General features: G+C 35.2%; 1 protein-coding gene across 9 annotated transcripts in view; it reads left to right on the forward strand.

Moving 5' to 3' along the window:
• The window catches only part of LOC110109695 (protein SUPPRESSOR OF PHYA-105 1), a 75,192-nt gene that overhangs the window by 14,836 nt on the left and 46,009 nt on the right, over window positions 1-14,347 (forward strand). For all 9 annotated transcript variants that reach the window (XR_003699520.1, XR_002304606.2, XR_002304605.2 and 6 more), the window contains exons 4-5: window positions 3,236-3,393; window positions 5,837-6,665. Coding sequence is in view for 2 of the 9 variants with exons in the window: in XM_020840890.2 (XP_020696549.1) it covers window positions 3,236-3,393; window positions 5,837-6,665 (987 nt within the window). In the remaining 7 variants the exon portion in view is untranslated. The remainder of the gene's footprint in view (window positions 1-3,235; window positions 3,394-5,836; window positions 6,666-14,347) is intronic.

Consider the following 14,347-nt stretch of genomic DNA (forward strand, 5'->3'; position numbering starts at 1 on the left):
CAGTGTTGATGCAAAATCACATACCTATAACATATTTCAGTCAGGTGATATCGACCAAGGCTAGCTTGAAGTATGTGTATGAGAGAGAGCTGATGACCATAGTCTTGGCCATTCAGAAATGGCGCCCTTACCTGTTGGGTCGACATTTCATTGTCCGTACAGATCAGAGGAGTCTGAAATACCTGCTGGAGCAAAGGATGATGACCGAGGAACATCAGAGGTGGTTGTCAAAGCTGTTAGGCTATGATTTTGAGATCCAGTAATGGCCTGGGGTGGAGAATAAGGCAGCTGATGCCTTATCTAGGTGTGTGGGGGAACTTCATGAGGTGGCAGTTTCAGTACCCCTGATGGTTGATTGGGGGGCCATCAAGGAACAGAGCATGCAGAACGAAGAGTTGAAGAAGATCAGGGAAAGTTTGAAGAAGGACAGTAGCAGCCATTCAGGGTACTATCTGGAGGGAGAGAGGTTATTTAACCATGGAAGGTTTGTAATGCCACGAACATCAGTACACATTCCTCACCTAATGCAGGAATTCCATGGCAGTGCAGTTAGGGGTCATTTAGGAGTGCACAAGACATATAGGAGGTTGGCATCATAACTCTACTGGAAGGGGATGCATAAGGATGTTGAGGAGATGGTGGCAAGGTGTGAGGTGTGCCAGAGAAATAAGTACATGGCAATGGCACCAGGGGGATTACTCCAACCATTAGCACTTCCAAACAGAGTATGGGAGGAAGTGTCTATGGACTTCATCGACGGCCTACCCCGCTCAGAAGGGTTCACAGTTATTTTTGTTGTGGTGGATCGACTCAGTAAGTATGCACATTTTATCCTCCTACGACACCCTTACACCGCAGTATCAGTGGCGGCAGCATTTATCAGGGAAGTGGTTCGATTACACGGGATTCCAGAACCAATTGTGTCGGATAGAGACAAAGTGTTCCTCAGTCAGTTTTGGAGAGAACTTTTCAGAATGCAGGGCACAATTCTCAAGAGGAGCACCGCGTACCACCCACAGACAGATAGGCAGACATAAGTGATTAACCGGAGCTTGGAGACATATTTGAGGTGTTTTGCTTCTGAAACACTACCGAAATGGGCTAAATGGTTGCCTTGGGTGGAGTACTGGTATAACACTTCGTACCATTCGGCATCCCAGATGACTCCTTTCAAGGTGCTCTATGGAAGAGACCCCCCACACTTAGTACATTATGGGAAGGGAAACACACCTGTCTCTTCAGTCAAATAGTACTTAGAGGAGAGGGATCGAGTGTTGGAAGAGTTAAAGAAACATCTGGAGAGGGCACAATAAATAATGAAGAAGCGAAGATTGGAGCAGTAGCGTATCGTCTGAAGTTACGCCCCTCCGCTACTATACATTTGATGTTCCATGTGTCACAGCTGAGGAGAGCTCTGGGGGAGCATGCAGTTAGCGCCGAGTTACCAGCAACAATGACGGAGGATTGAGAAGTGATGTTAGAACCCCTAGAGCTTATGGGGGTAAGATCAGATCAAGAAGGCAACAAGGAAGTGTTGATTCAATGGAAGGACCTGATTTCGATGCGACTTGGAAGCCGTCTGAAAGAGTGAAAGAGCAATTCCCCTCCTTTCACCTTGAGGACAAGGTGAGTTTTTGGGAGGGGAGTAATGTTACGCCGGCCCAGGAGGGGCTGGCTGGACTGGTCCAACCAGGACTGGTCCAGGTTTATACCAGGTGGGGCCTGGCTGGGCGGAAACATCAAGGGGGGGCGGAAGCCCCTGTGGGCCTCACTAAGGGTTAAATCAATTTTGGGAGGGAAATTTTTGAATGAGGGGGCTTTTTTAGGGAATTTGCAATTTTCCTTTGTCGTTAATTAGGAGTTATGGTGAGAGTTTGGCTCTTATCTTGAATTTGAATTTTATTTGAGATCTAGGGTTGTTCTTGGGCTCTTGGCATTGCCGGAGATTGTGGAGAGTATTTCCTTCCTCTCGAATTGAAGGAAAATTGTATCTTACAAGTGCTTTCATCTACTATTGGAATACAAGTGTTTGCTTTGATTTTCTACAAATTTCTATTAAGTTTTTCTCAGATTTCCCACTGTTTGGGCTGTTTTCTCGCTGCGAACAGCAGTTTTCTTTGCTTAGGTACTTAATTTGGGTTAGGTTTACTTGTGCATACAAGTAGGAATATTTCCTATCAGATTGAACATTATTTTGAAATCCTTAGAGAAGTTGAAGCTTGGTTCCAGCTTAATGAATGATAACCAAACTGAGCTTGAGCAAGGCAATGAACTTCTCAGGTTATTAATAGTTCATTAACATATTAATTACTAGTATGAAAAGTTGGTTTGATACGAGCATGAAAAAAGATGATAATATATAGTTTGTTTAGTAGTTTAAATTATATCTGCTTTCTCAGTATTCTTTTATAAGTCTGTTTCCATTCTCTGTACTTTAAAGTGGGCATAGTAATAGAGTTAAGTGGCATGGTCACTCTGTAGCTCTGTGACAGCTCATTTGTTCCTTTTCCATTTGATTTTCAAATTTTAGTACAACAACAACAACAACAAGCCTTTATCCCACTACGTGGGGTCGGCTACATGAATCTTTTTTCTCCATTGTGTCCTATTAAAAGTCAAATTTTAGTAAGTAATAAAAAAATGCTATTTGACATACAAAAGATCAATAAGGAATCACTGTAAGCATAGCTGAAAACAAATAGTTCCACTTGCATATATAACTTTTACCTTGTTTGAAGGTCAAATGTAACTCAAGCTTGATAAAAAGAAACAAAACAAGATTGAACTCGGCTTGAAATCTTTAGAGAATTTCAAGATTAACTTCAGCTCAATTAATGGTACCAAGCCAAGTTTGAGTGAGGCAATGTCTTGCTCTGGTCATTACGTTTTTCAGAATTTTCATGGTCTTGAACTATGTAATGTTGAATAATCTAGGTTCAATCATATGTAGAATCCAAGCTTCAAGTTTGTAATAAGATATCTTGAAATTCTTACGTAGTTGATATTGGATCATATATTGCGAAGTAATATGATTTTGTTCAAAGATAACTTAAATTCTAGTATACTTTTTTATTCATGATTTCTGAGAAGGGTTATTGTATGGTTCTTTGTTTTCTCCACTATTGCTTTCCACATTGTTTTAAGAAAAGAGGTTTATTTGCTCATTTAGAACATTTTCCACCAGAAAGGTGCGGGTCCCATCAGCTCTTGACTATACTTCCTAATTATTTGTCAGCTATTCTGCTCTTTTGAGACAGAAGAAGTGCATCTTGCTGCAATGTCTAATCTCCGACACAGGATTCTTCCTCCAAGCTTTTTATCGGAGTGTCCCAAGGAAGCTGGTTTTTGTCTTTGGTTGCTTCATCCTGATCCTTCTGCCCGGCCAAAGTCAAGGCAAGTAGCTAACGTCTTATCCATGTTGGAAACTCATGAATTTAATGGTCCATGATATGCAGTGCAGACAGTTTTTCATCAAGTGGAAAATTTGTTGAGAATTCATGCTTTCTTTCCATGCTTCCATTTTGATGGCTTTTTATCCTTTCATGCTTTTGAGGTATTTTAGCCTTTTCTTATGTTGAACAATTGGCAAGATGACAGGATAAGCAACACTACCGTTTTAGGATCCTTTATTTTAAGGAAAGTTATGATTAACAAGTTGAGTTTCAAGCTGTCTAGCAGATTGATTTTGGGGACTGTTTGCCTTTGGATAAGGGTGATGAAATGGACCATTTTTTCCGTTCTTTTCCTATCCTTTTTTTCCCCTTGATATTATGGCATTTTATATTAAGAATGTTTACTTACTATGACCATTATCCTATCTCATAAAACTATTAAGTTTAATCACTTGTGGCTACTAGCTAACATTTTTTTTCTTTATATTGACTAATGTTTGTCAATGCCGAGCCCATGTAGTGGGATAAAGGATTGATGTTGTTTATGTTGTATTGACTAATGTTTGTCAAAACAAATTTGCATCTTTTTGTTGTCTATAGTTTTAGTTGAGATTTCATTAGGTGACACTAAGGACTGGTTGTTTTATAGTTTTATTCAGTTTCAAGAAGTCAATGACTCAATTGTTACCTACATGTTAGGTTGCAGTTCAGTGTTATATGTCCAACTTCTATATTGTAGTGCTTGCTTGCTTGCCTTATGTCTGCAAGTCAACTCTATTTCTCAGGCAAGAAGAGCATATACTTGATGTATTTCTCATCTTCTTTATTTGTTTTGATTATCTATGTCTAGCTTGGAACTGCAAAAGACAAATAACTAAACCTGAAATGCACCAAACCATTCGATGTAGATGATTTTGGCAGGTCCTTGCAAGGTTGGCTGACTTTCTTAAATTCCTAGAAATCTTTCCTTGGTTGGTACTCAGGATTTTTTGTTTTTGGTTCACGCAACCAGCATAGATTGAGCACCTTTCCTGTTTACTTTTGAAATTATTTTTTCTAAAGGGTTTCTTGGATTGGCGTACCAGTACATGAAGCTTCTGCCAATAAATGTGAGGTTTGGGAGGTTGTTGATGTAGTATGTAGTCTTACCTGCATTTGTAGAGAAATTATTTTTATGACTCAAATTCGTGGACACCAATTTGCAATGGAGACAACCTAACCACGGTTCTTGGAAAAACCTCCAAGTGATGCAACCTTCTAGTCATTTAGTATGACTATTATATAGTATTATGCATTAGGTTAAGTAATAAAGTTTACATCAGCCGTGCTACATTAGACCTGATAAGTCACAAAATAAACTTAGTTTGAATTGCATTGATTTGACAACTATTTCATTTGAAATCTGCTTCCAAGTTTTGAGTAATAAGAAGGATGGTATTTCTTCTTGGTTTGCAATCAAATGCACTCTACTCCCCTCAGCATTGAATCAATTAATCTATTATTGCTTCTATTAATTCTTGGATGTTAGATTTTCTGTCATAACTTCTACCCATTTCATTTTGGGCCCACCTCTCAAATTAGTCAACTCTTATCCACTTCAAGTTTGCCCCATTTGTTATGTTCGTTTTTTTGCCATTTCTTCTTAGTTTACACAATTTTTTTTCCTAAATGCTACTTCAAACATCCTCCGACATACCATCTCGTTTTATTTCTTTTTCTCATATTAGCATTTTCATGTGCACTTCACTTAGTTTGTTTCTTTAACCAAGTGACCTCTTTCTTTGTGCCAGACATAGCGCTCCATACAAGTTGCTAGTTTGTTCCTTTGAACAAACCAAATCTTATATTTATGAAGCCTCAGATGTCAAATAATACTTCAGAGGGAAGCCAACTTTTATATTCTGTTATTTTCAAGCTAAACTAAGCTAGTTAAACCACTTGGTTGTGGTATTACTTGATATACTGACGTAAATGCACAAAATTTTCATTTTATGCATTCTAAGTTTATCAATTACGTATTCCTTTTTTCTTTGGCTCATTATTCCTTCCTTATCCTTTAAAATTCTCTTTTTTTCTTATTTGTTGTAGGAAAAATGCTCTTTTTTCGTTGTTTTTTGTTTCTAGTGATAGACCCTCATTATTTTTATTGAGTCGGTAGAAAGTGTTAAATTTTTAGAGTAAGTGGCTGCTAGCTCCACGTTTCAAGCAGTCTTTTTCTCCTCCCCTTCACCCTATATGCATCAACCTATGCGTGTATGGTGCACACGCCAGTACATGCAGGGCTTTTGCTTTTTATGGGAAGGTAATTAATTTTTTTTATTGGTTTGAGTTTTGTTAGAATCTAGATTAATAATATATTTTCTTTAACTTCATTGTTTGATGCAATTACACAATCCACTGTGTGCTCTATTCGTCATAGAACCTGATTATTTTGTTTATTTCAGGGAAATCTCGTCAAGCAACTTAATATTTGAATGCAACAACGTTTCGGCTATAGATCAATTATCAGTATCTATAGATGAAGAAGATGCTGAAGCATACCTCTTATTACAGTTTCTTTCATCTTTGAAGGACCAAAATGAAAATCAGGCTGCCAAGTTGGTGGCTGATATTCATTGCTTAGAAACGGACATTGCGGAGGTTGAGAGGCGGTATTTATCAGGAGTTGAGTCTATTTCTAATGCCAATGGTTTGCCGGCTAGCTCTAGAGACAACTCAGATGTGTCAATTCAGATTGGAACAATGCTTTCATGGTCTGTATCAAATGTAAACGAAGAAAGATTGATGAAGAATATTGAGCAGCTCAAACACGCATACTTCTATATGAGATCCAATGTTAAACTTTCAGAAACTAATGTTGCAACACGATCTGATATAGGTGTCCTTAGGATTCGTGATAATTTCTCTCAGTTCCAGGATGCGGCTGGTATAAAGGAGGAATCTACCGACTGCCTTGGTTCTTTTTTTGAAGGTTTATGCAAATATGCGCGATACAGCAAATTTGAAGTTCGGGGCAGCATTAGAAATGTGGATATCCTTAATTCTGCAAATGTCATCTGCTCATTGAGCTTTGACCGTGATGAAGAATACTTTGCTGCTGCTGGGGTTTCAAAGAAAATTAAGATCTTTGAATTTGGGGCTCTTTTAAATGAGGCTTTTGATGTTCACTACCCATTGATTGAAATGTCAAGTAGATCAAAGCTCAGTTGTGTTAGTTGGAATAATTACATCAAGAACTACTTAGCATCAACCGATTATGATGGTGTTGTACAGGTGTGTCTACCATCTGCCAGCTTGTCATTTTTTTCTAACCTTCAAATCATTATTGCTTTTGATGATATAGAGGATGAATGCATAAAAACGAAATTAGTTGTGAAACTAGAAATATTCTCTATTTTATCCAGCGTTTTTAAGTTTTCTGAAGTGTAGAAGTGCTATTAGAAGTTGTTCAGATGCGCATTCTCATCAGCTAATTGAGCTCTCTTACATCACTTGAAAGCCCGGTTCAACAGTGTGCTCTGGAGCAGCAAAGTGTTTCACGTAAATAGCACTGAAAATAACCTCTTAATTTTTTTTAAACTTTTTTTTTTTCATTATAGTTTTGGCATGCCACAATTATTTTGTTAAATTTTAGCAAATAATGGATCCATTTTTCTTGCTTCCCATTCTGTTATGATGTAGCTGTGATCTTTTTTTTAGGTTGACTGCTATTATTTCTGCTGGTTGATATGTGCTATTTGGATTCTCTAACTCCTATTTTTTTTTTTTTTTTGAAGTTTTCTATTTTCCTTTTCCGTTTTAATTCTTCTCTACTCTGGTTTTGAACGGCGACATGGTTGTGTGAAATTGGAATGTGCCAGCAGCTCCGGTTTCTTAAATGTATGGTTCTTTATAACAATTCTTGTGCTGCTTTTGATTTTTGAGTCTCTGTTCATGTCCTTGTAAATTCTTTTCTTTTCTTACAAGAAAATTAGATCGTTTAGATTGCAAATATTGTAAAGTTATTTCGAGTGAAAATTTATATACTCAACATCAATTATTAGTTTTGGCCTTTAAGATAAAGGGGCAGAAAAAAAAAAAGTAAAATGATATTCTAGGACTAGATTGAGACATTTAAAAAATATTAACAAAAATATTTTTGAGAATAAGATTTTAGATCTTAAGATTTTGTCTGTGCATGAGTATGTTAATGTTATGTGAAAAAAGTGGCTAGTGATATTAAAAATATTGCAAAAGTTGTGCTTGGAGTATTAAAGTGAAAAACTCCTAATTGTAAAAATAGTTGGTGGAATTCAAATGTTCAAGAAAAGATATAAAATAAGAAGATTTATTATAAAATTAGTTCAGATGTAAAAATTCTGATAATTAGGAAAGATATAAATAGGCATATAAGGATTATAAGAAAGCAATATGCGATGCAAAGATCTTAGCTTTTAATGATTTATATAATAAATTCGATATTAATGAATGAGAAAGATATATGTATAAGTTAGTCAAACAAATAGATAGGAGTAGTAAGGATTTAGTTCATGTGAAGTGTATTAAGGATGAAGATCAAAAAGTATTTTTCTTAAAAGATGATATTCGAAAAAGGCTGATGAAATATTTTGCTAAACTTTTTAATGAAGAATGTGAAAATACAGTTGACTTTAATGACCTTAGCACCCTAAATGAAAATAAAAATTTCTGTTTTTATCGGTGTATTAGTAAAATCGAAGTTAGAGAGACTTTAAAGAAAATGGAGTGTGGAAAAGCTGTTGGACCTGATGATATCCTAATAGAGGTGTGGAAATGCTTAGGAGATAGAAGAAATTTCTTGGCTCACTAAATTTTTTAATACTATTTTGAAGACTAAAATCATTTTGGATTCATGCCGGGTAGGTCTACTATGGAAGCCATACATTTATTGAGAGGTTTGATGGAGAAATATAGAGAGAATAAGAATGATCTACATATGATATTTATCGATTTAGAGAAAGCATATGATAAAGTTCCAAGATAAGTGCTATAGGGAGTTCTTGAAAATAAATGAGTTAATAACACTTATATTCAAATCATTAAAGATATGTATGTAGGCTATTACTTGTGTTTGAACACAAGGTGGTTTGACCAAATATTTTCCTATTTTGGTTGGATTACATCAAGGATTTGCCTTAAGCCCATATCTTTTTGCTTTAGTCATGGATGTTCTCACTAGACATTTGCAAGAGGATGTACCATCGTGTATGCTTTTTGCTGATGATATTCTTCTTGTTGATAAGAATCAACGATTAAAAAGGCAGAAGAGGCGTACGTACTGAGATGCGACTCAAGGCGAGGCAAAGCATTTGCGCGTTGAGGCTTACGCCTCGTTGGATTCGGCGGAGCGTGCGCTTATTTCTCACAGGGCGTAGGCTTTGGTTCGTAACGCCTCGAAGCGAAACGAGGCACCGCTTCGATTTGTCAGTATATAGACCGAGCGGTTGCATTGAGTCGTATAAGTAGGGTCGAGTATTAGGGTTAACTATACGTGCTTCTGCTATCGGTGGAGAACTGAAAGGCTGAATTCTCCGTCGACTTCGATGACACATTCGGTCGTTTGTTTCGAAATCAACTTGGATGGGATCGATTTATGGTAACGAATTATTTCTTTCTCTTTCTTCTTGTAGATCGTTTCCGTCATTTGCTTCATGTCTCGCTTCTTCTTCTCCAGTTCTTCCTGGTATATCGAAGGTCTGGTTTCCGGTCTATGGTAATTGTTTGATCTTCTTTCTCGTTATTTTTGCTTCATTGTCTTGCTTCATCAGTATTGTTAGCATTGCCGGTACTTGCTAGTACATGCTCGGTACGAGGATACGTTTGCTCGGTACTCGCTCGGTACTGAGGCGGTATCATGCTCGGTACTAAGCAGTACATCTCGGTACACACTTCGTACTGAGCAGTCATGCTCGGTACATGCTCCGAGAGCGGGTACATGATGTACACGCTCGGTACAACGCTCGGTACTGAGCAGTAACATCTTCGGTACAACGTCGGTAACGATGATGGAATTGGGTTTACTCTAAGAATGCTGATGTTTCTGAAGTTGAGTAGAAGGAGAAACTCATGTCAATGGAAGATAATGAAGCAACTGCCAAGTATATAAAAGGAAGAAACAAGTGAAGTATTGAGCTTTCAAAAAATTCAAAGGTATTCTTTAATATAATGACTTATTTTGTATGTTTCTATTGTTTCATTTAATAGCTAATGAAATATTAACTGATATATGAGATCAAAAGGAAAATATATTATAGATGAAGAAGAGTTTGAGGATGACTTTGACATTAATTATGAAGATTCTTCTGAAGACAATCAAAGTGATGATGAGCCTGCTTTGGGTCTTGATCCTAAGGGGATGTTTTATTTTTAAGTGAGTTTATTTTAAATCTTGTATTCTAGTAATATTATCTTAAAACAAATCTTCAAATTCATAGTTGACATAATATTTTGTTATTTTTTGTCATTATTTATAATTTTAAATTAATTTATTTTAATCATTTTGAGGCTTACGCCTCGCCTCGTTTAGAAAAAACGCCTCGATTCCCGATTTCGCCTTTTAAAACCTTGATAAGAATAGAGAGGGAGTTGAAGGTAAACTTGAATTATGGTGGTCAACTTTAGAGTCTAAAGGTTTTCGCTTGAGTAGATCTAAAATTGAATATATGGAATGTAATTTTACTATTAATAGATCTAGTGAGGGGATTGTGACTTTGGGTGATCAAGTCATTAATAAGAGTACACGTTTTAGATATCTTGGATCTTTTGTTCACAGTGATGGTGAAATAGATGGGGATATTATCAACAGAATTCAAGTGGAGGAATGCATCTGTCTTGTTGTGTGATAGAAAAGTCCCCCTCAAACTAAAGGAAAAATTCTATAAGATGGTGGTGAGTCTTGCATTGCTTTATGGTGCTGAATGTTGGCCATTAAAAGAGAAGCATAATATTATTAAGTGTTGCAGAGATGAGGATGCTCAGGTGGATGAGTGGCTTTACTCTTAGAGATAGGATACAGAATGAGCATATTCGTAAAATGGTTGGAGTAGCTCTAGTGGAAGATAAGATTAGAGAGAGATGTCTTAGATGGTTTGGTCACATAAAACAGTGGCCTTCCGATGACCCGGTTAGGAAAGTAGAGGTATATAGATTTGACTTATGCTAAGAAAGGTAGAGGTAGACCTAAAAAGACTTGATTAGAGAATATTAAAAATGATCTTTCCTTATTAGATTTAAACGAAAATTTGACTTTTAACAGGATAAAATGGAGAAAAAGGATTTTAATAGCGGACCCCACATAGTGGGACAAAGGCTTGATGATGATGTTGTTGTTGTTGTTATTGTTTTGTCCTTTTAGCATGATGCCTTGAAGATTCAGGACTTATTTTGCTGTAGTCTTATTGATTGCCTTACATCCGTACTTCATTTTTGGTTGTAATTGTGTTAAGTATCTGGCTTGGAAGCTTTGCTTGATATTTTGAACTTCATCATGCTTATTAAATTAGGTTGTTATGCAATGTTTTGAATTGTGATTATACTATACATGCTTAATTATCTATGAAGTTTTTATATAGATGTGCCTTCCCAATGGGTAGCATATTTGACCTTTCTGGATAAATCCCTATTCCAACCAGACTAATGAATAAATTTAACTCAACACGTCATTTATGTTTAATATCTAGAAAAATATTTTTCAGCATTCCAACCTCTTGAACATTGGGCAAATGGACAAAAGCATTTATTTTTTTAATTTTGATGTATGATTATCATTTAATGGTGATATCATTGTCATTATTATTTGACCAAGTGGCTACACTAATCAAATGAGAGTATTAAGGGATTTTTTTGTAAAATTTGGTAGGATAAGGGTGAGAAATGATTATAATAGAGAGCAAGATATTAGTATTTCTTGAAGATTTGAGTGTGGAAGATAGACTTAAGGGCTTCGGGAAATGTATAATAGATGTTAGAAGATGCATCATTGATGAGTAGAAAGAATTAATGTGAAAGAATTTAACAATAGATATTGACTACGTAACAACTTTGATGTTGACTTAACTGAATATAGTGAAAATGATGAGTGAAAGATGCAATGCTGCGTGAATCAGATCTGAAATGCATTGACCAAAAGTAAAAATCTCCCAAATAGCATCCATTTAATGAAATGGATTGCGCCTAGGTGTTCAAAAAAGCAGAAATAGCTTAAATAGACACCAGTATTGCTCAAGTGACCATGTAAATAACTTTAAAAAATTGGAAAATTCACATATGTGCAAGGTTTTGCTGCCAATTTGATTTGTGCGAGATGAATAGAAATGCATTGACCAAAAGTAAAAATCTCCCAAATAGCATCCATTTAATGAAATGGATTGCGCCTAGGTGTTCAAAAAAGCAGAAATAGCTTAAATAGACACCAGTATTGCTCAAGTGACCATGTAAATAACTTTAAAAAATTGGAAAATTCACATATGTGCAAGGTTTTGCTGCCAATTTGATTTGTGCGAGATGAATATATATATATATATATATATATATATATATATTTATGATTATATTATAGCCTCATCAAAAAATTACAAGATAATTGTAAGGGTTTTAAGACATCATGAAAGGGCTATAAGGGTGCAAAAGATCACCAATTCAATTCTAAGAGAAAGACCATTCACTTAATCCTCAAAGCACTTGAACACAATAACATATAATTTTATCACTTCATAATATAATACTCTTACTTGACCATTTCTTATATGAGAAAAATTCAACTGAAGGAAGGGAGTGGTGGCCCAAATATGGATATGTAAGTATTTGAACCAATTGCATTGCATTACAAAGATTCATGACAAGGATGAATGCAGTGGAGGGAAATTGATCTAAATCAATAGTCAAATACAATCTTACAAAATCAATCATGTTTGATTTAGAAAAAAGAGTTCTCATTATTCCACATTGTATTTCCTACCTTGAAGAGAAGGAGGCACACAAGACTTACATGGAAGGTGGATTGCTCTTCAATTAAATACATATTGAGTTCTAATAAGAGAAGGGATGATAATGAGCTTGTGCAATTTTGATTGAAGCTAACTTGCTTGATTTTTATTCTTACATTATTAATTTTTTGAGGTGGTGATTAACCAGACAAATAGGGCTTGGTGATCCAACCCCTTATTCTGTCCACATGCTCCATTTGTTTTAAGTAATTGAACTTTATGCATTTGAGCCTTACATTTTGTAGCTTAATTATTATGTCTTTACTTGGGATTTGATCTTTGTGATGCAAACTTGACCAACTCTACCTATAATAGAACTTCCCCTGAGATAAAATCAATTCAACAACTAGAATCTATGATCAAATTTTGAGTATTTGAATTATTATTTTGGAAGCACATTAATCAAAATTATCAATTTAATAACATATTTAAAATAGCAATTATTATATTAACCAATTCAAAATAATTGTAATGGAAATCATAAAATTAAATTAATTTTATCAAGTTTTTAAAATAATCAATAATAAATCATAGAATTTTATATTAAGTTTTCTGCCATTTTTTAGTTTTAAAATTTACCCCTCCAATTATTTTTTAGGTTACCACAGTGATATTATTATGAGAGATTTTAGTGAAAAACTTTTTTGGCGTGAAAGTAAAAAATTCATATTCCACACGAAATGAATGATGTATAGATTTTGTAAGGGTCTGGGAATCTGAAATCTGAAATCTGAAATCTGATGTTTGATATCTGATAATCTATTCTGTGACGTATCTGCTCTGTTTTATGAATTATCTGATTAGAATTATCTGAGATGAATGTGATTTTATCTGATTTGAGATATGTTCCGTACGATCCTATTATTCTGTACGTTTTGTTCGTTCTGTACGATTTCTGTTTACTCCGTACGATTCTGTCTGTGTTGTGAAATTTGACTCGTGAATTCTATTTTTCTGTATCAGTGATTTGATTTCTGTTGATCAAGTATTTGTATTCTGATGATTATATGATTTCTACATGATTATATGATTTCTGTACGGCAATTTGAATAACTGCTTCTGGTGAATTATCTGATATGTTTTGTCAATTATCTGATATATGATTTCTGATTTCTGTATGATTCTGTTTGTTCTATACGATTCCGTTTATTCTGTTTGTTCTGTACGACTCCGTTTATTCTGTATGATTCTGTTTGTTCTGTACGAGTCCATTGGTTCTATGAAATCTGACTTAAATATTCTGCTATTCATTCTAATCAAGTATCTGAATATCGTATCTCATTTGATTATATATGATTTCTGTGATTATCTGAACGCTGTACGGATTTATGAGTTTCCTGTCATTGCACGATTTCATTAATTTGTCATATTTTACCCGTTACTGAACACAGATACTGATATGGACATTGATACTGCATCGATTCGTTGATACTACCGATACTGATACCGATACTACTGATTTATCGATACTGATAATTGTACTGATCTTATAGCACGTGATACATCGAATGCTGACCTATACGTGTGGTACATGTGATGCACTGACCATATAATATAGAATACGATGTTTACTGTATTGATTGTTCTATGTGATTTTATACCGTTTGATACTATTAACCGGAAGTGAATTCTTTATTGATCTGATTGATTCTATGGATATGGTTGAGTGATGTTGATCGTATTTGATTTGACGGATTTACTAGTACGGACTTAATTTCTGTGTGGATTTATTGTTAATGTACGGATTTGCTGTTACTACATGATTTCACCGTTATAGCATAATCGTTTATGTCGTCATTGGATTGTTACTGATATTGATACATACACTGCTACTACTGATTCACTGAACTGACTTTATGCACGTGATATACTGAACAAGTGACATGTGACTCATTGAGCACGTAATACCAATTACTGAATTGTATATGATTTATTGAGCAAGTGATAAAGAAC

Source organism: Dendrobium catenatum, unplaced genomic scaffold, assembly GCF_001605985.2.
Source record: "Dendrobium catenatum unplaced genomic scaffold, ASM160598v2 original_scaffold_59640, whole genome shotgun sequence".
NCBI lineage: Eukaryota > Viridiplantae > Streptophyta > Magnoliopsida > Asparagales > Orchidaceae > Dendrobium > Dendrobium catenatum.